The 21,894-nt window shown below is 41.8% G+C and overlaps 2 protein-coding genes across 2 annotated transcripts; both read right to left on the bottom strand.

The window, feature by feature from the left end:
- Positions 1 to 1,331: 1,331 nt before the first annotated feature.
- Positions 1,332 to 11,182, bottom strand: FETUB (fetuin B). Its single transcript, XM_066193514.1, has 7 exons — positions 10,869 to 11,182; positions 6,428 to 6,538; positions 4,968 to 5,055; positions 4,271 to 4,437; positions 3,329 to 3,442; positions 2,348 to 2,431; positions 1,332 to 1,860 (listed from the first exon to the last, which is right to left on the bottom strand). Exons 1-7 carry the CDS (start codon positions 11,088 to 11,090, stop codon positions 1,405 to 1,407), a joined length of 1,242 nt encoding a protein of 413 aa, XP_066049611.1. The 5' UTR covers positions 11,091 to 11,182; the 3' UTR covers positions 1,332 to 1,404.
- A 3,609-nt stretch (positions 11,183 to 14,791) lies between these two features.
- On the bottom strand, positions 14,792 to 21,468 carry AHSG (alpha 2-HS glycoprotein). Its single transcript, XM_066193513.1, has 7 exons — positions 21,215 to 21,468; positions 19,778 to 19,888; positions 18,536 to 18,620; positions 17,544 to 17,707; positions 17,147 to 17,260; positions 16,276 to 16,356; positions 14,792 to 15,432 (listed from the first exon to the last, which is right to left on the bottom strand). The coding sequence occupies exons 1-7, from the start codon at positions 21,416 to 21,418 to the stop codon at positions 15,157 to 15,159; spliced, it is 1,035 nt and encodes a 344-aa protein (XP_066049610.1). The 5' UTR covers positions 21,419 to 21,468; the 3' UTR covers positions 14,792 to 15,156.
- Between the last annotated feature and the right edge of the window lie 426 nt (positions 21,469 to 21,894).

Genomic DNA, 21,894 nt, shown 5'->3' with positions numbered 1-21,894 from the left:
ATTTATATTTGTTTTTGTCAGTACAATTACCATGTCTGACTTTAGTGAAATCGATTTTTCTTGGCTGCAGGCTGCCGAGTGTCCCTGTGGCTTTTATTATAAAGCAGTTAATATGACCTATCTCAAGAAAGAATTAGGCTGATTTTTTAAATCATTGTTTTTCCTGCACAGCAGCCTCACTAGAGCATAACAATCTCAATAGCCTGGATTTGATTCTTCACCAGCCAGAATTATGTGCAGTGGCTTCAGATGTGTGTAGGCTTTTCCACGTGCTTTAAGTGAGGTATGAAGCATTAAGGAAAAAAAAGTCTTTCTTGAGGTTTTCTACGGGAAATAAAAAATTAGGTTAAGGTCTTCACATTATAATTAAGAAGTTTCCCCACAAAATAGCAGAACCTCACAAGCTTTTAATGCTACCCAGTGCTGAAGTGTTGTCCCCCCTTCATGCCCTGTCACATGCTGTGACACTCAGGCCCCGAGAGTGTCACTGCTCCAGGAGGGTTTGGTATGGAGTGCCAGGCTCAGCACATCGGGGCTGTTCCTTGGGGACCTTGGGGACCTTGGTGACCTTGGGGACAGGCTCCCGGGCACTGCTGGGGGAGGCCACAGCCAGGGCTGACCCACCCCACTCCCCTCAGGAGCTGCTTTAAGCCGAGGCTGCTTGGGGCCCCTGCCCCAGGTCCAGCTCCTGCTGCGTCGCAGCTGTGCCTGTGCCTGGCCACAGACGCTGCAGACCCAGTTCAGACCCAGTTCAGACCTGGTCCAGACCTGGTCCAGACCTGGTCCAGACCTGCAGCCCTGTGTCCCTCACACCTGTCTGGTCAGTGCAGACTTGCTGGGAGACCGCTGGGCTGTGCCTGACTCTGGCTACCATAACCACACCCTCCCCTGACCAAGCCTTGCTAACTCACCTTCACGGCTTGACCTCAGACCTGCCTCCCTGCCCCTGAACTTACCTGGCTGACCTGGCTCCTTCCTATGACCTGACTTCCATCCCTGGGTGTGCCCTGCCACCTCCCTCAGGCACCACAGGACAGGCCCCTGCCCCACCAGCCTGGTTGTCACACGTGGCTCCATCTCCCCGTCCCTTGGGGAGCAACCATCCCACACTTTTGCACAGATTTTGCAACCAAGGATATTTTTTTCTGATGATTTTGGGCTGTCCCAGCCCTGAAAGTTCTTTTATCTTCCACAGTTACCTTTCCTTCATGCTCTGCCTGATGGGGGGAATTTGAGAATTAAAAGCCAAATACTTCCAGTGGAAAATACCCCAGTTAAATTTCTTTTCCCAAGCTGTTCTTGTGCTTTCATAAAGCTGAGAATGCCGAGGATGAAGACTGTAATAAACTATTTATTTATTTGAAGGTATTACACAAATTGAAAAGCATGTGGCCATTTTGGCTGCTATTTTGTTGCCGATAGTTGAGGGGCGTGGGCGCTGGCTAGACTGGGGGTAGGCTTTCTAGTTATCAAACGATGGAGGATGCCTTCTGCCTGCTTTGCTTCTCCTGGACATGAATCTGATAGAGAAGATTCTTCAGGAAAAGGGAGAATAACTGGTCCAGTGACTGGTTTGGTCAAGTCTGGTTTGTTTACTTGAGTCTTTTCTCCATCGTGACTGTGGGCAGATCCTACAGCCTTAGGAGGAACTGGCTTTCTGTCTTCATGTTCATTTTGACTTTCTTGTAGGCTATGGAAAGTGATGTCCTCATTTGAAGGGGGTAGAATTTTAACCCAGCCCACTGTTTTTTCCAGGTGTGGTGAGAAAGGATTGGCATCTGAAGGGGAAGCCTGTTGATCCTGCCTGGATCTTCCAGGTGTCTGATGAGCTTCCTGGTTTTCCTCTTCAGTGGCAGGATCCTAAATAACAAGGAATAAACATTATCTAAATTGAAGCAATTCCAAATTCCTTCAGATATGAAGATTACCCTTCACACTAAGGATCTGCTGCATCTCTAGTCCTCCAAGACCAGCTATGGAACAGAAGCTCAAAGGATAAACGGATGTAACTACTTCTCGTGCCAGTGGAGATGGGTGCATCAAACTTGTGTAACTACAGTAATATCCCCTTGCATGTATTCCCTTTGTGATTTACAATTTCATTGTAGAGCATTCTGAACACACTCTGCAGGATTGTCTCTATACTCACTCTATTGCGTTTTTATCCCCCCAACAACAGCCTGTTTTATCACAAGAGAGATTTCTTCCTGATCTGGCCTTATCACTTTCTTGAAGTACATGTCTTTGTGAATAAGAAAACTTAAAAATGACTAGGCTTTCAAAAGTTCAATACTTGTTTTGTAAAGGAGTATTACTCTTGCAATATTAAGATTAGATTAAGAAATACCTGCTGACTGTAGATTTCACAGGATGTTGTGACAAACTGTTGAGCAGGACTGTTTACTACAGAGCCTTTGCAGAAACCGATTTTCTGTAAGAAGAAAATACAAGCATTTTTTTCACATGGAGCCCTGATACTAAGCTCCTATCTTGTAAAATAAGTGATTATGAAAGGCTGAATAGTTATAGCTTCTTAGTGTATTTGTAGGGATAAACAGCTTGGGCAAACTTTTATTTTGCAATTGGCAACCTCACAAAGGCAGGCAGTGTTTTGATAAAGGCCTTGTGTTTGCAAAGGAGGGTTAGGTAACACAATAGCAAAAATAAGCTGGCTACTTAAGGCCAAACTACAACAGCTTGCTTGGATTCCCCTGCAGCAGAATATCCCTATGCAGGAAAGTTATGTGTGGAACAGAATATAATTTTCCACACAGAATCAATTTCACGCCATACTAGTGCAAGAAACCATGAAAAAGATGCTGTTTCTAGTAGTTGTGTTTGTACTGGGCTGTAGGTATCATGGCTTGGATCTCACTTAAGATGGGGCTTTAGATGTTCTCATTTTCCTTACGAGTTTTTCCTTAGTTCCTAAAGGTTTTCCTTAGCTGACCTGATTGTAGTCTGAATATACTCTTCATGCATTGTTTGTGATTTATTGTCAATGTCTTTTTCTTTGGAAGAAATCCTTCACACTCATTCAGTTTTGTAAGGCGATGGCTACTCCTTCTTTTTCTGGGTAGTATTTTTTTTTGTTTTCTTTGCTTATGGAGTTCTGGTATGAATTCAGAACTTTTGCCGAAATGTTTCTCTATTCTAAAGCAGTCTGTAAGAGTTGCAAGACACTATGGAGCTATGATCCATAAAAAGATGACTGTGGGTTTTGGTTCTTGTCTGCAAAAAGCCAAGGAAATAAATACTAAATTTCAGTATTTCACTGAGAAATCATAGTATCTGGAAAACTGGTGTTTCTCCAAGGAAAAGTACTTACAGCTACTTCTGGTGGAAGCGGCTCACACATCGAGAGGTCAGCAACCGTGTCATCTTTGGAGCAAGATGTCTCCTGAATTAAAAACTCCACAAAATATGCAGGACCAGTGACCCACTGTAAATGAGAGGCCAGTGGCAATTAGAACTCGTGCATGTCTCAGTAAGAATAAAGAATTCTAGTGACCTTGAAATATACGAAAAACTGCTAAGTCTGGAAGGAACAGGCGATACTTGGGGCATTACTGTTAGTTGTGTTACAGAGAATTTTTTTTTTTTTTGCCAGTGTTGCTTTATTGCCTGGTCATTTTTTACTTCTTATATATGCACAATCTTAGAAACTCATGGATTGGCGTCATGGAAATGGGTTTAGGTTTTGTCATAAATTAGCATCCACATAGAACTACATAGCCAAAGACCCTCTTCAGTGTCTTATTGACAATTTCTGGTTGTTTTAATGAACAGGATCATTTTACTATTTCTGAAATTGGAGTTAGGAAATGGAAGTGATTAAATAATACATTGTAGTAACACCTGATGGATCGACAAAGTTTTGCTATCTACACATACTGAATTTTAGAGAGACTAGATGATACTGTGGTAATCAAAGAGGACTGAACCATGAGATCATGAGCTCTCTGTTAGTTTAAAATTAGTTCTAAACTATGCTTGGACTCCTTCAGTGAATTACAGGTATGCATTGGAAGGTATGACTGTGCTTTTTTAAATACTTTCTATCAGGGAGTTGCGAATTCATGGGGTGGAAGAAGAAGGAGTTAACAGTGAAGCTTTTCTGAACTTTGGAAGCAAGTCTACATCTTGACTTTTGCATAAAGCCTTTCTTTTTACAAGAAATGGAATCAGAGTCTTGGATCAAGCAGATCAGGAGTATTCTGAATAGAAGGATTCTTGAGGGCTAAAATAAGTCAGATGAACCTTGGCTTACCTGCATTGAAGCTCTTGTGACATTAAGGACAGAGAAGTAATGAGTTTGTTCACTCTCTCTATTGAACTTGGCAAGACTTTGAACAGCAGTCTCCAAGTATTCAGGCTTATCTGGAGAATCATCAGTTGGGCAGTCGGGACATATTGACGTAATATATCTGCGTGGAACTTTTTATTCAAACACAACAGTGTCATTAGGGAAGGCATAGCCATAAAAGCATGTTGACAGTGTAGGTCTCTGTAAATGCATCTATGCCCCCAACCCTGCCCACTTGTCCTCCACTCCCCTGGAGTAAGAATATGCGGTTTGCACCCCTCAATAATTTTGAATCTTTATGTATTTGCAGACCCATAAAAATGTTTCAGTGAAGGCAGACGCTGAAGGAAAAATTCAACCTCTTGACATTGGGCTTGCTGGTTTTCCTTGCTTTTCACAAAACCACAAAAATGTTTTTTGGTTCAGAGGATAAAAACCCATACAGACATTCTGCTGAGTGTCCCAGAGGTTAAAACAGTTATTACTGAACTCTTTTGAGCTGCAGCACCTCCCTGGCCTTATGGTCACTGACTTGAGAAAATCAGGGCAGCTGAAGCTAATGGAGATACTGCAGAGTCATAATTACGTTTAAAATTTTAAATAATGCTATTTGGCAAATAGCTTCTCTGGTTCTTTTATAAAGAGTATGTTAAAGACATACCTGGTTGTAAAGTGCACTCATAAGTATTCAGGTGAGCAATATTTCTTGCCTGATTAATATAGATAATTGCTTTGCATTGACCGTAAACCTAAAACAATATGAACATTTAGAAACAATTAATATTGCACCCTTTACTGATCATCTAGTACCTAGACAGGAGTGGGTAATTTTCTTCTTGCAAGCATGGAATTCTTTTCAAGGCAAAAGTTCTGTTAAAACTCAAATGACAATGAAGCACATTTCTAAGCATCTCATTTTAAAATAAAAGGCCAGCTCCTCCCCTGGTGTGATTCTGAGCTATACAGATGCAATGCTTGACTGCTGGGTGTCCTGCCCAGGGCCTTTCTTCTGGCAGCTGAGAAGTGCCCAAGTGTCATAGAGTGCTCCTGGGTCTCTGTCCTGGGCTGGGTCTGTGTCTGGAACCAGAGAGTTTAAACCCAGAGGTAATTCAGAGTGTCTGGATCCAGTCACCTGTCTTCCACCTTCCCCCTTTTCCCTGCAATCATAGGTAGAGTGGTAGGAAGGACCATAAATCGGTTTTGTGGCATAGTAAGGTCATCCTTGCACACATAATCTCTGACTTTATGGCCAAAAAAATACAGGCCTGTTAATATCCATTGTGCTTTTGTATTTAAGAGTTGAAAGTATATTCTCTGGGAGCTTCTTAGATATTTCTACATGTTTGCTCGAGGCCTCTGGACATGCATTTCTTGGCTTCACTGAAGCCATATCAACCATATATGCTTTGTACCCTTTTTCTGCTGAAAACATTGTAATAAGAAGTGAGGAGAATTCTTTTTAATTTTTTCTAATTTTTCATTGAAAAGTTGAAATTGATTTGCCTTAGAAGCAGTCCAGGACAATTTAATCACAACTTTTTTTTTTCATATGAACCTTGTTTCTTGTCATTCTTCATTTTCTAAGAGGTGTTTTTCACTTTTTCAGAACAGTTTTGGTCACCTGTAGCAAAAGTCTTGGATCCCTTTCTGTCTTTGCAGCTTAAATTGCTGAGCTTTCCTTTTTCTCCTATTTCAGTACAATTTTTGCAAAGTTGTCGGAATAAAAGTGGAATTAAATTAAACCAAAAATCATGTGTTATATAGAAGTGTGTTTCTTTTATTCCCTCCTTGACAGGCTGTCTTTAAAATAAACTCTTACAGGGTTGCTATAAAAAGTAAATCATTATTCTAAATAGTGTCCTAGCATGGCTATTTAGTGTGGTCTCTTTATTAGCTCTGGTCAAAAACTTTCTTTTAATTTTCACCTTTTAAAATAAGTCTTACCAGTCTGTAAACTGATTAGAAGGCACAGAGTAAAATTGTGGATATTATAAAATGGGCTTTGATTTTTTTCTAAGCTTTGTTGCCCACTAAAAATGCAAGTGTTGGGATTTTGCAGTCATCAGTAGTACCTGCGTAACTCATCATATGTGAGATTAAATAGAAAAATAAAATCCTTACAGTTGAATGAGCAGGTCTGGTGTTACAGTTCTTCCACAACTTTTTGCTGAGAACATGGCATTCAGTATCTACTACATCCAAGATGAGATAGAAGACAGAACCAGCGATCTCCTGAAAACAAGAAACAAAGGGGTCACATCCCCGTTTTGTATCAAAGTCGGGACTCATAAAAAGGGGAGACGGAGAAATGGAAAACACACAGGTGGAATGCATAGATATCCTGAAAACTGAAAACTCTCTGTGACAAAAGTGGCAAATCAGGCAGAGTTCAGGTCCTGTTAGAACAGACTTGGTCATGCAGCTAGCCAGCTTTATATAACAAGAAGTGCTTTGGTCAGTTTTATTTTTCTGATTCTGGTACCAACCAGAACTCAAGAATAGAGACTAAACATGTTGATGTTTCCACTGTCAACTGCATTTATTATCAGATTTGAAAGGTCGGTTATTTTGCCTGAAATAAGAATGAGATTGTAAATACCACAACTAATAAAAAACTGCTAACATGGAACATTCCCAGTAGGCATTAGAAAGAGAAATATCTTATTTCTGAGGGCAGTGTCTTCTTCAAGTGTGGATGCTTTGCACTTGCTGTAGGGAGGCAAAGGCTGCATTGATAGAGAAGCCTAAATACTCTCTCAGCTATCAGGGGGTGCTGTGAGAGACCTTGCAGAGTCACATGGATGTCTCAGACTCACTTAAAGCCTCCGTCCAGTACTTGAGTTCTGACCTGTTTAAATCCAGAAACCTTTATTCAGTTCACTGCAGCACAAGGCACACAAAGCAATTCAGGCTCAAATTTTGGCCAAACATCTTTCCAGGCAAGAAGTACAAGGAAGGACTAAAAGTACAGCTCTGTGTATCTAGTGCTTACATCATGTAGTGCAGGAAGATGAGATGCTGTGTGGTGCAGCTCCTCATTCTGCTTCCACTGTAGATATGGGTAAGCACCTTTCCAGCGTATTTATCAAGGATACAGCTTCGTTGGATCATGTTTTATTTATATCCTTAGTGAAAAGCTAGGAAGAGGGCAGCTGTCATTTATACATCCCAAAGAACTTAGATGTGAGCATTAGCGGCGTGTTTAGACTGAGATGATGTCTTTGCTGAAGGGGGAGAAAAACCAAAACTGAATGACAGCAGTGTTCATTCATCCCTGCTTGATTTTGTGGGTTTGTGGAGAAAACACTAAATGGGGCAACAGTCTTGTGGAAGCCTGGGGCCAATATCTGTGTCATTTTGGCTTTAGTTTTGGCTTCTGTTTAACAGTGACTTAATACCAGTCCATAGGGCCTATAAAGCTGGAGTACTGCTGACTTTTTTGTCTTCATACTGCCTAGAAAACCACTAAGTGGTATCTGCTCTGGAGTTCTCTGCAGGTCAAGAAATAAAAAATACCCTGATCACACCCTGTAGAGACTTGTGAGATGCTGATTTTATGTGAGCTCTACCATATACACTTGTAATATTAAACCCTTTAAACATGAAAGGGCAAAACTAATAGAAAATAAATATAAAGAATGATTAAATTGTTTTGTTATCATTGTCTCTTAGTTCTATTTGTACATATGCAACTTCTCATGCTTTCTACTATTTTTGGTATTTTTTTTCCCCAAGTGCTCTATAAAGTCATCTGGTAATGCCTTGCACTGAGATCTCAGGGCTTGCTTACACTAATCCTGAGGTTTAATTATGAGTTTCGTTTTGAAGACTGGGAAAAGATCAAAAGTTATTTTGACAAAGAGCCATGCTGAGGTGCAGCAGTGTTTGTGCAGCGGGACAGCAATGTCTCCACACCTGGCTGCAGTGATCCTTCTGTGGAAGGGACTAATCATAATTGTTTATATACAAGATATCTGAATAAATATATCTATACTGATGATAATTCTCTTTAATATTATAGCTAATACAGCTTAAATCAGTGAACACAAAGTAAGACCAGTCAAAGAGTAATTGCTATTTGCTGAAAATGTGTTTTTGAGTAGTGCAGCATTTGGTACAAGTTTGTAACTTTAAATATGACTTCTGTAAGAAAAGAGCCATCACTAAGACTATCCCCATGAAGAAGAAATAGCCAAGAAAAATGTGCATCTTTAAGGAGTCTCATATTTGGAATTGGCGACTTGAGCTTTCAAACTGGTTGTTAAGGTATTCTGGAGGCAAAAGCACACAAACACCTCATTGAAGAAATGTTCTTATAATGAAATGTGTTTGGTGTTAGATGGGTTTCCTCAGCTGCATCATGAATATTGATTATAAAGCATGTTGATCTTAGAAGCACTAAATGGAACCAGGGCAGACCAAACTGTATTTCTTTTTGCCTATAGGTCTCTTGTATAATACCAGCTCTAATAAGCAGATAAGGTTATTACAAAATCTACATATCTTTTGGTCTACCTGCTCCTGTATGTATCATCCTCCACTGGGGAAAGGATAATTTGAGGCTTATTCAGAGCTCAGCAGATCACTGAAGGTTTAATCATCCTTATTTTAATTTTCATTAAAAAACCGTTATGCAAAGGCCTTTTGATATCTGCTTAGTATTGAATAAAAAGTTGTATATCTTTCCAGTGCCAAAAAGATCCCTTCCTCAGCACTGCTGGTGCCAAGCTGCAGCGTGTGCTGGGCAGCCTGGGGGCCAGAGGAGATGTGGCAGTAGGGTGACCTGGTGCAAGGGAAAGAAATAAAACATTTTGGCATGTTTTGTAATTTTGGTTAAGTGCCTATCAGTGAAGCTAATCATGAGTATCTTGTATGAAAGCAAGCTCTGTCCTACTTGCATATAAGTTAATAGCAGATGGCTCATTAGTTTCAATTAGAGCAAAGCTGAACCACAGGTTGCTTAAGGGCAGATTTGAATTTGAAACAACTTTGAAAATGTTTTTATCCTCAGTACTGCTTAAGAAAGTGAGAGGAAGGACCACTGATTGGTGTGGAGGAAAAAAAATTGTTAATTTTTGAGAGGAATGGGAGGTGGCATAAGGCTGTTACTGTCTGTGACAGTGACGTTTGACAATGCTGACTGCTCCTTATGTAGTAAGTCCCAGCAGTGGCAGCAATGGGACAATGGGCTTAGAATGTCTAGTATGTTATTGCAATGTCTTGAAACACCTTATTTACAGGATGCAATAATAGATGGGGGAAAAAAAGAAATAATGAAAGTAAATAGGTAAATTAAACCCCCAGATGAACAAAGTACAAAGAACAAACTTTTTGCCCTGAAGCAAAAAGTTAAATCTTTAGGAAGCTGAGTGACAGAGAAATCACAACCAAGGACCAAAATTCTCCTGTGCTGAGATATCTTTGGCACGGGTGAAGGGAGAAGAAGGAAGATAACTGAGGTCGTTTGCAGCATGTCTGCACCCACTATGCTGCACTCCAGGGTGGTCATAGGGGGCTCTAATTATTGTCAGTAGGAAATAGCCCCCCAGGAAGGAGTCTGAGCTCCTAACTCCAGGCCTGGTTTCTGGGCCAGCTCACATCCATCATGTGCAAAAATTCTGATGAGACCTGATCCAATTGCTTAGTGGGTACATTCTGTCACCTGAGCAAGACAATATAGAGAACACAGCGCAAAGCACAGCAGAGCATCTTTAGCTGTGAGATCTCGGGTTGCTGGAGTCCACAGTGTGTCTGCAGGAACCATGTCCTTGTAAGAGCAGCAGGAAGAAGTGTCATATCCTTGCCAGCACAAATCTTTAAGCGACTGGCAACAAGCCTAATTTTCTTTAGAGTTCAGAGCTCAGCCTTTCAGGTAATCCTATGGGAAGTGAGCAGGCATTGCAGGGAATGCTAGCAGCAGGCTTCCATAGTGCCTAATCTGCTGCAGGCCCTGGTGAATTCATTTCAGGCTGTCCCTAGTTAGTGCCAGTAGATTCAGTTATCGTAGCACAAAATCATCATAAATTAAGCACACACAGAGAAATACAATACTTGAGGAAATGTGAGTGATATTCTATAGGTATTTCCAGTGTATTTTTTGCCCTTGTACTGGGTTTCAGGTTTCTTCTGGAGAATGAGTCATCTTTTAGAGGTCTGTAAAGGAATTCCTTGGTCCCAAGCAGGATGTGTTTACACCTGTTAGTGCTCATATCTTTTGTGCAAAACACACGATGACTTACTAGCCTTTGCACTCCAACTGCTCAAGGCAGTGGGAGGAAGGTGTAAAATGAAATTAAATCAGAGTAGTGGTGTTTCATATCAAATTTGAACTGATGCCTGGAGCTATTCCAAGGGCCTGCAGCAGAGAGTCATGACTGAGATTTGCTCTCTAATTGCCCACAGTGTGATGAAATTGTTTCTAGTCTGTGCATAAAGTTGACATGGCCTCTGGAGTCCTGTGAACAGAGCTTTGCATTTGCCTTTTGAGATATTTCTTCATTCAGATAGGTATTTCTAAGAAACAGACACAGGGAGAAACATATTGAGCAAGAGGGTGACTTACCTGTGGCTGCTCTCGGGCGCTGACAATTCTGTAGAGGCTGAGTATGTAGCCCTCCTCTCGGTCAGCGTTGATCTGGCGGAGAGCCAGGTCTGCAGCCTCCTCCACTGCAGCGTCATCACAGCGGGGGGACAGCAGGGCAGCCCCTGCTCCTTGGGCTGCAGGGGCAGCAATGCAGGAGCAAAGCACTTGGATGCCACAGAGCATCCAAAGAAGCCAAGCCATTCTGCTTAGAGAGCTGTGCTGCAGATCAGGGTTGTCAGTCGGGATGGAGGGGCTGAGACCTGAGTGAGATCACAGACTTCTATAGTGGAGCCATGTCTCTTTATAAACTTGTGCCCCTTTTTTATTGTATACTGACCATCACCTTTAAACTTACAGCTGGAACAGTAAACACTATGTCAATGATTACAAGGCTTCATAGAACTGTTGTTGCTTCCTCTGAGACCAGAGAGCACTTTTTCCTCCTGTCTTTCCATCTCTAATTTGGACTTCAGTGGGCAGATCATGCAATTTTGACCTCAGGGAAAGGGATAAGAATACACACACAAAGCTGCTTCCTTAAGAAACCAGATTTGCTTGAATAAATCTATGTGCAGAACAGGTATGTTCTTCAGTGGTCCGGTTCTTCTCCCAAATAAAACAGTAACAAAGGTCTTAGTAATCTGAACAGAAAATGGATAAATGCCACAAGGTTGGCTGATTTTGCAATTTATATTTGTTAAATGCCAGTTTTAAACACAGATATTGACTCTATTATATCCAGTCAATGAGGTTGTGATAGAAAGCTCAGTTTGGATTCATTCTGTGAGCATTTCTACTCATCTGGGTACCTACAGTTGAATGCTACCCCTTAGCTCTGGAGGCATTGAGATCCCTCAAGGGTCATGGAAAATTCTTCCTGGAGAAACTTTAGTTTAGAAATGACAGCGGTGTGCCCTGTGAATAACCTGTCAGGAACTCCAGGCTGGAGACAAGGGGGAATAACTTTACAAGTAGCTTCTCTCTTGAAAATCTGGAGAAGTGACAGTGTCCATTACTTGGGAGGATCCCAGTCAATGTCACTGGTTTTCTACTAGGGGCCAATTCTCCAGCATTTCACCTTAAAGGATACCAGAAGCTGGGTTACCACATCCTTATTTTTTTTGTCATGGGACTCTGTGATTGCAGCAGTCTTCTGGAGGACACCACATAAGTTTAGGTTTGAAACTTCTATTGAATGAGGAAGAAAAAGTGTAAGTGAAGGGCATAACTGTTTCTTCAATACTACTATGATGTTTGGAGTAGTTAAAAATTTCTATATTGTCCCTTTTTAACTGGCTGTGTAAAGAATCTTAGCCCAGAAGTGTTTAAAGCATCTGGGAGACAGCAGAATGTGTCCCAGGGAATGTCCGTAGAAAGCTGGGATTATAGATACAGCCAGAAGACTTGCAAAAGCACTGGAGCTGAAATTCTTCTTGGAAGACTTTGTTTGGTGGCAAAGGTGCAAAACTCCAATAGCAGGACAGAAGGGGCACATGGCTGCTCGAGTGAGCCCCTCACGTGTTGGGTGAGGGATAATGCACAGGCTGTATCCCAGAGGGATGGGATACAAGGGCTGAATGTTGAGAAACTCTGCTGTAGCCATAGTACAGGAACCTCAGAAGCAGCAATGCAGACTCGCTCACATTGTTCCTTGTGCCTGGGGATGTTTCCCCTGCGGCTAAAGGATAATAACTCATTTTCTTTATCCTTACAGTGTGTGGCATTTCTATGGAGATGGGTGCCAGTTAGTACTGGCTGTGTCAGTGCTTCTTATAATAGGGGATTGTTATATCCCTGACTCTGTTCTTTGTACTCTTCCTCTGCCTGGAAAGGAAAAATTTCTCTGTTGAATTAGCTGACCTCAAAACATGGACACAGCTGGGAAATCCGAGCATGTCCAGCTAAAGCAGCACATGAAGTACATGGGCTTTTGCAAAACAGGGTCTGAAAAAGCTGAAAAACATTGTCAGCCAGCAATGCAGACCTGGCAAAACTCTTCATGCTGCATTTCAAGAGAGGAGGCATTTGTCTTTCATCTACCAACATTTCACATGTCTCATTGCCCAGAGAATCGATTGTTAAATACTGAATATGTTACTAAGGCCCAGGTGCATGAAAATGGGGCTATACTGGTGGGAGACAAACTGCTTGCTTCAAAGCAGTCATGGAAAACAGATCTGTAAGGGGGGACAATGCGTCCTTAAAAGGACAAATGTTAAGGAGAAAAAAGATGGAGTACAGCTACCAAAGTGGAATACAGAGAAAATTTTTTTCTTCCTATTTTAGAAAACAAGGGAGTGGTTTCACCAGGTATAGGGGAACATCTGTGAAGTATAGAGCCTGCAGATATTTCTGCAACATATCTTTGTTTTGTGTGGTTTGAAAAGGCAAGAAGAAAATGCAGCATTTCTGGATTTCAGGGATCCCCAAGGGCAGAGTTCCCCTTCTATAAACATTGTGTTTGCCATCAGATAATTTTTTAAGCCTGGAAAACACTCTCTTCTATAAATTAGTTCCTATTTCATTATATAGAAGACAATTTTGAACATTTAGTTATGGTGATTCCTAGTTTTGAAAAGGCTCATGTATCTGGTGTCACAGTGATGCAAAACAGAATAGTTGCCATTTCATTAGATCCTGGACTGTGTCTCATGCAGTGAGATGGGAAGACCATCTATCTTACTGGATGGAGAGATTTCTACAGCTTAATACTAGCACTTTTTGAAGGAATGTCTGCATGCAGGATATACTGGAATCGCTGATTTACAGAGAAACAAAAACTCCCTGAGCCACTGACTGGCTGTGGCTGGTGCAATTGCCCACAACACACTTCCTGCAAAACTCAGCATTTGCTTGAAATGTGAGAGCAGCTACCTTCACAGGCAGAGCTTGCCCTCAGTGTGCTGCCATCACATTAGACTGTGGTTTATAGAGTCTGAGCTGATTTACCTTTTCTTTACACACCCAACTCAAGCACTGTCTTTTCCCTTCCCCATTGACAGCAGAGCAGAACCTTTCTGTATTTGAGCTGTTGCACTATCAACAAGAGCAAGCGTTAGTTGTGTTGCTTACTGAGTACTGGATGGTTGTAACTAGAACAGGACAGGTTATTTGAAACAGTTCAGAAATGACATGTGTTCTGCAATATTTTTGCTGCCTGCATGATAATTTTCTTGTAGCAAGTGCTGTTCCTGGTTAAACATTCATGACTGTCTTTGAGACTGCTCCCCAGGGCCTGCAGAATTCCAGTCTGGCTGGCAGTAAAGAACCTTCTGGCCCCAGCCCCTTATTAATTTTCTACCTAGAATAGATTCTGCCTCTAACATGTGCCAGAAATTCAGCCAGGATTTGACTGCCAGGACAATGGTAAATTGCCATCACTGTCTGGGTCCTGTTATATGAGATACATGCCAGTCATAATTTTTTTATTCCCTTGAATTGGCATTTCCTCATATGCACACAGACCATGAACCCCATGATTGTACTGCACCTGTGTGTCTGCTGGAAGACAGACGATACACATGTATTTGGCTGCAGGGATTGATGCTTTCAGTCTGCCAGCAATGATTGTGTCCTGACTCCCTGTTCTTTTCATAGACATGGATGCTCTTGTGCCATGTCCAAAAGTTTTGAGGTACTTCTGGTGGATATCAATAGGTACATGGTAGGAAATACTATAGGTGGAAGGGAAAAATACCTTTTTTCCTGCCACTTCTTTAGTGTTATTGGTGTGTGATCAAAAGGGAGGACTGACCTGATTTTCCGCAGTGCTCAGCACCCACACATCCCAGTGAAGCTGATGAGAAGTGCAGGAGCTTAGTGTTTTTGAAATCAAGCCCAGAACATGACTCATAATGCTGTGAAGGAGATACTTGACAACTAAATGAAAATATATACAGATAGAAGGTAGCAAAGCATTGAACATTTTATTGTGAACTAACCTTCCAGGTGGTGTTTCTATCACAAAGCTGCAACTGTTGTATAGCTCTTACAACAGTTTCACTGAAACAGTATTTTCTGTATTTTAACTAGAGAATCCCTGTATGTAAAGTAAACTACTGCTATATGTTGTAATCATCTCTATTTTGGAGCAGGCCTTTGCAAGACCCTGACCATGACTCTGCTCTCTAGGAGGATAAAACTCATTTGGGCCCAGAGTCAAGTGTTCTCACCTATTTGCACTCATTATGGTCTGTGTGTTGCTGCTGCTGCTGTTGCTGCTGCACTGGTCTCTCAGTTTGGCTGCATTGCATGTCTGAAACACAGCCTAGATATCGAAATGGCGAATCCTCCCAGGGCAGGGAGGAGGAGGAGGCACAAAGCCAACTGGGCGAGGTACTTTGTCATGCTGAGCAGCCTCTGCAACTGCTCTCTTTGTTACTGATTTTGCTGAGAGCATGGAACGCAAAATTTCTGAAGAGCTGGATTCAGATGCAACAGGATTGTTGTGGGCAAGCCCAAGATTATGGTTTGTGAAGCCTGCAGCACTAGGTGCCAGTCCTGCTGATGTGTCTTGACCTGAATGAATGTAGGTAACTCCAGGCTGGAAAAGAAAAACAGGTTGTGTTAGTTTTCAGTGCTTTGGGGCTTGTGACATACTGGTAATTGATACCTTACTAGGTACCCTGCTCCTAATTAGCTATAGGCCTGCAACCCAGATTCAAATGTTCCTGACTATCACAGAAGTCTGATTTGCATTGGAACACATGCACAGGAACCCAGGAACACATTTTTTATAGCCAGTGAATCGTTAGGACCAAATTCTGTGCTATATGGTCTTTCAGGGCCACCTGCACAGCTGGCGAGACATTCAAGACCAGCTGTCTCATTTTCTCTTTCATATACCTCTTAGACAGCTAATTACTGTTGAGTTACCAAGAGCTGTTGTCCACAGGAAATCTTCAACCACCACAGAGTCCTCCTGAGACCAAATGCAGGCTAAAATACCTGGAGAGTACTCAGGTCAAGTGCATGTGTTTCCCTCCCCTTGCTACAGCAGTGCAGGACAAGGTCCCTGAATTCAGTCATGTCTAAGGACTAAAAGCCTCCAGCCTCACAATGCTGATTCCTGTTTGACATTTATCTGCCCCATCCCTATAGCTGAGCAGAGTTTGGTTCCCTTTGCCCTGCTAGACATGTGAATCTCCCAGATGGTCAGGAGGGCAAATTGTGTCAAACATGGATTGCAGACATGACTTAATTCCCAGCACAGAAATCCATAGGATAATCAGGAGCTACCTTACCTTGGCTTTTAGGATACAAAGTAAAGTTATCACAGGTGGCTAATGCAGTCTACAGTGAAAGAAGTAAACTCAAGGTGATAGCTTGCCACAGTACTAGTAGGCTAGAATAGCCTGGAAAGCAAGGGAATATCTGGAGGTGGTACCTGATGGCCGTACAGCTGGCAGTCCACCTGAAGGTCTTGTGAGGGACGTTTTACCATCACTGCTGTGCAGAAACCAAAATTCTGGCAAAACGAGACGTAGTCAAGAGAAAATAGTTAGAAAATAGAGGGAGGCTGCATTAGAATTTTAAATTTCATCACATTTAGAAATGGCTACTTGTTCTCATGTTTTATCTGAGCAGTAAAGTGTTTGCTTTTTAGCCTGCTGGGCTCAAAAGCCAAGCTCTTTAAATGCATAAGCAACAAATAAGGGAAACTCCTGTATTCTTCTATAGTAAGATCATTTGTATGTGTGGATATGAGGGAGGGAAAGAATATGTAAGAATCGAGGTAAAGAGCTCCCACCCCCTAAAACTGCTTAGGACTCAGTTCCATCAGAAAAAAAGAATTTTAACATGGTGAAGTATACAGTACAATTCTCAAGAGCCTATGTATTAGAACTGAGTGCACTGGAATTGTAGGAGGGGGAAACAGTCTGCTTTTTTTTTTTTGCTTTTTTTTTTTATGTGACTGGGTACTGTCCAGTACAAAGAGTCTGATTTTCTGAGGTGCTTATTTTAAGAATAAACAATAACATATATATTCTGTTGATTAAAATATTTTGTCTCTGGTCCTCAAGCCTTTTTCAAATGTATTCAAATCCGTTAGAATTCAGTCCACATACCTCAGAGAAAAGAGGTGTGATATAGCTTTAAGAATGATATATTGAAAAACATATCACGATGGTACACATCTCTTGCACCTTGATCCCCACAGGGGTCTATTTCTGCTCCAGTGGAAGCACATCCCAGCATGATGCTGCTTTTCTACCTCAGAGCTGGGGAGATTGGGGCTGATGTGCTGCCATACTCACAGACTGATCCTCGGGCAGCAGCTGACAAGCCCCCACGTTGACTTTAGCTTCTTCTGCAGAGCAGTTCGTGGCACCCACAGCAAACTCAGTAACAATAACGTGCCCTGGGTGATACTGATAAAACAGGAAAATTGGTTAACTGACTTTGCACTTGGAAACTGCAGAGCTGCTGAGAAAAGATAAAAGGCAAATGTTGCGGCTTCATCTCCCACTGGAGTGAAAGGGAATCCTGTGGCTAAAATGTCACATAATAGTTGGGAATTAAAAGCAAATCAGGAGGACAGATTAGAACAAGGAAATTGTGTCTGTTTGCAAATATAACTAGGTAGCAGTGCACAATCACTGTAGATGAAATATTATGTTTACATGAAAGGCTGGACATAGTTCTAGAAATTACCTGGATTTTGGCTCTTCCGATCTCGAGGAGTCTGAGGTAAGATTCAGTGGTTTTGCTGTTGTAGTCATTGAGTGCAGCTGACACCGTTTCTAACACCTCTGTGTTGTTCAGTTTTGCCAGCAGTGAACAGTCGGGGCAGACTCTGAGAAGGTCTTCACTGGAATCTGCAGGAGGAATAGATCATGTTTTGATCAGATTGTAAATTATTTAGAAGAGCATTATAGACCTATTCAGTAACACAAAACACTGTTAAAAGTCTGTCCCGAATTAAATTGTCAGGAATTTTTCCAGTGCAGGCTATAGATGGCAGTGTGTCACACGACTTGGCCATTCAAATCTTTCTGCAAGACAAAGTGCTGTGGGCTTCAGTAGCACATTTTATACGTTCTTACTCGGTTTTTAGTAAATTTTCTTTCTGGAAACCTCTACATGACACCAGTGAAAAGGTGCTTCAGCTCACACAAGGAATGTTAGAAAAAGGAAGATATTTTAATTTATTGGAGTTGTGTTTGTTTGTGTTATTTGAGTCATCAGTTTTGACAGTGGTACTGAAGACATCTTGTACAGAGCAAAGAGATCTCACACTGAGCATGCAGAATAGACATTCTGCTTTCCCATGACAGTATTGAAAATGCTGGTTTTGGTTAAAGAAGCTGCATCTGCCAATGGGACTCTGATGACCAACAAACACAAGTAAACCCAGACCAGCAAGGAATCAAATTCTTAAGGTTAAACTGCTGACTGAAAAGACTTGCTCCCCAGTTACTCTTACAGTACCTTAATTGTTACAGTAAAGAGGACCAAAGAAAAACAGTGGGTTTGTTAGGGGATGAAACCAGAAAAGGGGGCTGGATTTAGAAAACCCATTAACTGTTGTCCTTCATGCCATATTTATACCCAGCAGTTTAGAATCAGAAAAGCTACTGTACTGTAACCACTGAAATAAAAATACTCCAGCCTCTAGATTCAAACCTAGAGAACAAAGCCTTTACCTGCATGTGAGTGGCATTTGCTAGCAAGTACAGATAATGTCCCATCCACCTTCTGCATTTTAACATCACAGTCACCCTCAACTGCCTAGAGAGAGACAAAAATCAAAGGGTTACATTGTTCAGATAAATTGGATTTTCTGATAAAGGGCCACTAAATTCAAAAGAACAGATCCTGGCTGACCATTCCTGGCAACATTGTTCTGATGGCAAAGGCACTGCTAGGCATGTCCTGATGGCTGTGATTTTGTAAAAGGCAGATCAGAGCTACAGAATTTGGATCCAAATCTGGATCTCAAAAGTACCAGGGTAGCAAGATTGTGGACATTTAGTACTGGTTCATTTCGCATATAGAGCAAAGAATATGAATACTTATGAATTAAGACCTTCCACAGAGCTGTTTGATAACATTCTCACTAATCTCAGCTGGTCAGTGGCCATGGTAACAGCAGAGTGTGCTGCCTCGTGTGAGCAACCTGATCCAGCAGGGAGGAGATGTCAAAGGCAAAGCTGGAGTCACTGGGAAGAGGGAACAGTTAGAGTTACCTCCCCCCCGATGGAAAATAGAATCTGAGCCCTGATGAATACAGGGGTAGATCATGATTCATATTTAGTGAGCTCTGTGAACTGGGCCTCATTCTAGAAACAGCAGGCTTAGACGACATTTCCACTGCTTTGGTCAGGGAAAGCGTCTCACAACTGGATCATACTTGCATAAGAACAAAATATCGGAGGCCAGTAAATTCCAGCTGAGCATTACTTCAAAGGCAGAGCCCTTTCTGACGGGAATAGCTCATCTGCAGTTGTAACTAGGAAGAGATGGCTTGGTGGAATTGCGCCAGGTAACAACCCACATGTAGCCAAGGGAAGGGTGTTTTTGTACACATGCACAACCTGCCCTGTCTGTGGTTTGCAATGAGGCAGTGGCATCTGGGCTGAGCGAAAGGACTGAACCTGGAGCCCCTAAAGAAGGCCTCATGGTATTCATGGACTGTAGTGTATGTGGGACGTTACACTGGCAGAGATCTGTCCTCTTCAGATAGCAGGACATGAAAGAAATCCAGGAGTGAAGCCCTTCATGACATGAAGGCAGTGAAGTCAGCAAGGAGGTTACAAGTGATTGAGTGGTTACAGGCTGTTACAGGGATACGACATTTGCTTGGGAATCTGGTGACAGCCTGGCCTCTGGCATCAACGCATTGAACATGCACCTTTGGACCCAGCTGGTAATGTTCAGGTACTCACATGTTCTGCAAAGCTCCTCACTGTGCAATTTTCAAGAGGTGTAGGGCTGAGAATGGGGCACGTGGTCTCCAGTAAGTCAAGCTCAAGAAACATGATGTCATTATTTGGCCCCTGAAACAAAAAAAATAAACCACTGGAATTGATGTAATTTCTTCACAAAACATCACCAGATTTCTTCCCTGGGGCTGCACTGGGGTCTCTGTTGCTGACTACCATGGGTAGCTCCAGGTATACACCAGAGTAACTGCAAAGGTCCTTACTTTTAACTTCATAAAAAAACAGGACTCCAAATCTGGAGTAAGTCAAGATAATCACACTGATTTTATTCCAGGTAATAAGGAACAGGCTCATAAATTTTGTAAAGTCAAGCTTGTATCCAGTGAGTTGGTTCTCTTGAGATAACTTAATTTTGTGTTGTTGGGTAGTTTTAAAAAATCAACAGCTTTCTTTTTGATGAAGAAACTTCATGTTTCTATAACCAGATACCCAACAAACACCAGTGAGCATTGACCTGTCTTGTTTAGTCCATTGGAATTACACTGAATTGCACCAGTTCCCTTGCATCTGTAGCATAAGACACAGTTCCTTGGGCTCCCTAGGTCCAAGATTGATTCTGATGTTCGAGTCGTGAGCAATTCCGTTTAAACCAATTAAGTTTTTTAGTGTAAAAGCATTAATATGAGCAAAGCAATGTCTCCAGTGTTTTTGTGTGGGTAACTGTGGACACACTTGTAATCTCATTTATGTCTGTTGTAGTCTTTTCTAAATGTGTCTTTTGGTATCTTCTCTTTCATAACAAGTAGAAAAGAGCCATGGAGTTTCACTCGTCATTGTTTGGGACTATTTTCCATATTTTAAGAAAAACAAAGGTTCTGAATTGGCACATACATTGTATTCATGACCATTTCTATGGCCTCTCTAGATGCCAACAATGATGGCAATAGATCTTAGGGAAAATAAGCCACTGTTATTTCCATTTAGACCCCTTGGCAGCTCAATGGGACATTACGTAAAATTAATGCCTACTACAAAATCACTAATAGCATGGAGTTTTGATAGGTATGTATTTATCCAAAGAGTGATTACCTGCATCTCAAAGATTATCCTCAGTTTTTCTCCAGATTAGCTACTGGGCTTGCGAATCAGCACCTGGAATGATCTGGTCTTGCAAACGTGCTGCATTTGTAAACCAAGTCCTTTCCAGCATTGTACAAAACTGTTTGAACATTCCTCTCTCCCCCCTCTGTTCTGCTCTTTGAGAGATACATTCCAGTGACCTGGATTCTCCACTGCTACCAGGTGTCCTTGCCCCATTTAAATCAACAGAGCCGTGCTGATTTCCCCGTGTGAGGATACAGCCCTTGCAGGCCCTTGCACTGGTGATTTCCAAGCATCCCCAGGTGAACACAGTGTTCTGCCTGCGAGCTCCTCACTTACCTGGGGTACCACGCGGATATCCTCGATTCTGTTTAAGGCAAACTTGTATCCATGATGACTGTGGCCATTAATATAATTCACAGCAACTTCAGCTGCTGCTTCAGATTCTGGGTCATCACAGCCCAAGGGAGCAGGGGGAGCTGCTGGTACAGCTTTGTGAATTGGAAGCTGAACAAGCAGTATTAAAGCCACTAGTGCCTTCATGGCACCTGAGGAAAACTGATCCCTTTCAGAAATAAAGATCTAAGAATACAGCTCAGATGGTAGCTAGGTAGCGAGAACTGGGGCCTCATTTATATAGTACATACCTCAGATTTACATGAGCACACGCCTGATACTTGTCCCAGTTCCAAGAAGCATTGCAAACAACAAAAGAGAAAAGTAAATGTTAGGACATCAAGCTGACTGATTAATTTTGGCCAAAGTAAATTTTATCAGGTGGGATATTGCGAAGTCTGCTAAAGCAGCTTAAGAAGAAAGCGTCAGCAAAAATGTAACACAATTTTCAGACACTTCTACAAACCAAATACTGTCCATATAAGAGGAATGTGATCCCTTCTGTTAAATGTATAGAGATGCTAGTGCTAATTAAGCTTTCTTGTAAACAGGACACATTCTTTTGGGGCCCTAATCTCACCAGACACCAATCTAAATTGTGAGATCACTAGCATGATAATTTA

This window comes from Chamaea fasciata, unplaced genomic scaffold, assembly GCF_029207755.1.
Source record: "Chamaea fasciata isolate MVZ Bird 193981 ecotype frontalis unplaced genomic scaffold, bChaFas1.0.hap1 SCAF_11, whole genome shotgun sequence".
NCBI lineage: Eukaryota > Metazoa > Chordata > Aves > Passeriformes > Sylviidae > Chamaea > Chamaea fasciata.
This window is presented reverse-complemented; position numbering and strand designations above follow the sequence as displayed.

Coding starts and splice junctions, on each gene's coding strand:
- FETUB (XM_066193514.1), bottom strand. CDS start 11,090: ATGGCTTGGCTTCTTTGGATGCTCTGTGGCATCCAAGTGCTTTGCTCC. Junction 3,443..4,270: donor TCACAAGAGCTTCAATGCAG/GTAAGCCAAGGT, acceptor TCTCATTTACAG/TGGGTCACTGGTCCTGCATA. Junction 2,432..3,328: donor CGCTTCCACCAGAAGTAGCT/GTAAGTACTTTT, acceptor TTCTTCTTACAG/AAAATCGGTTTCTGCAAAGG.
- AHSG (XM_066193513.1), bottom strand. CDS start 21,418: ATGAAGGCACTAGTGGCTTTAATACTGCTTGTTCAGCTTCCAATTCAC. Junction 18,621..19,777: donor TGAGGAGCTTTGCAGAACAT/GTGAGTACCTGA, acceptor GTCTCTCTCTAG/GCAGTTGAGGGTGACTGTGA. Junction 16,357..17,146: donor TGCTGCCCGAGGATCAGTCT/GTGAGTATGGCA, acceptor TCGTTTTGCCAG/AATTTTGGTTTCTGCACAGC.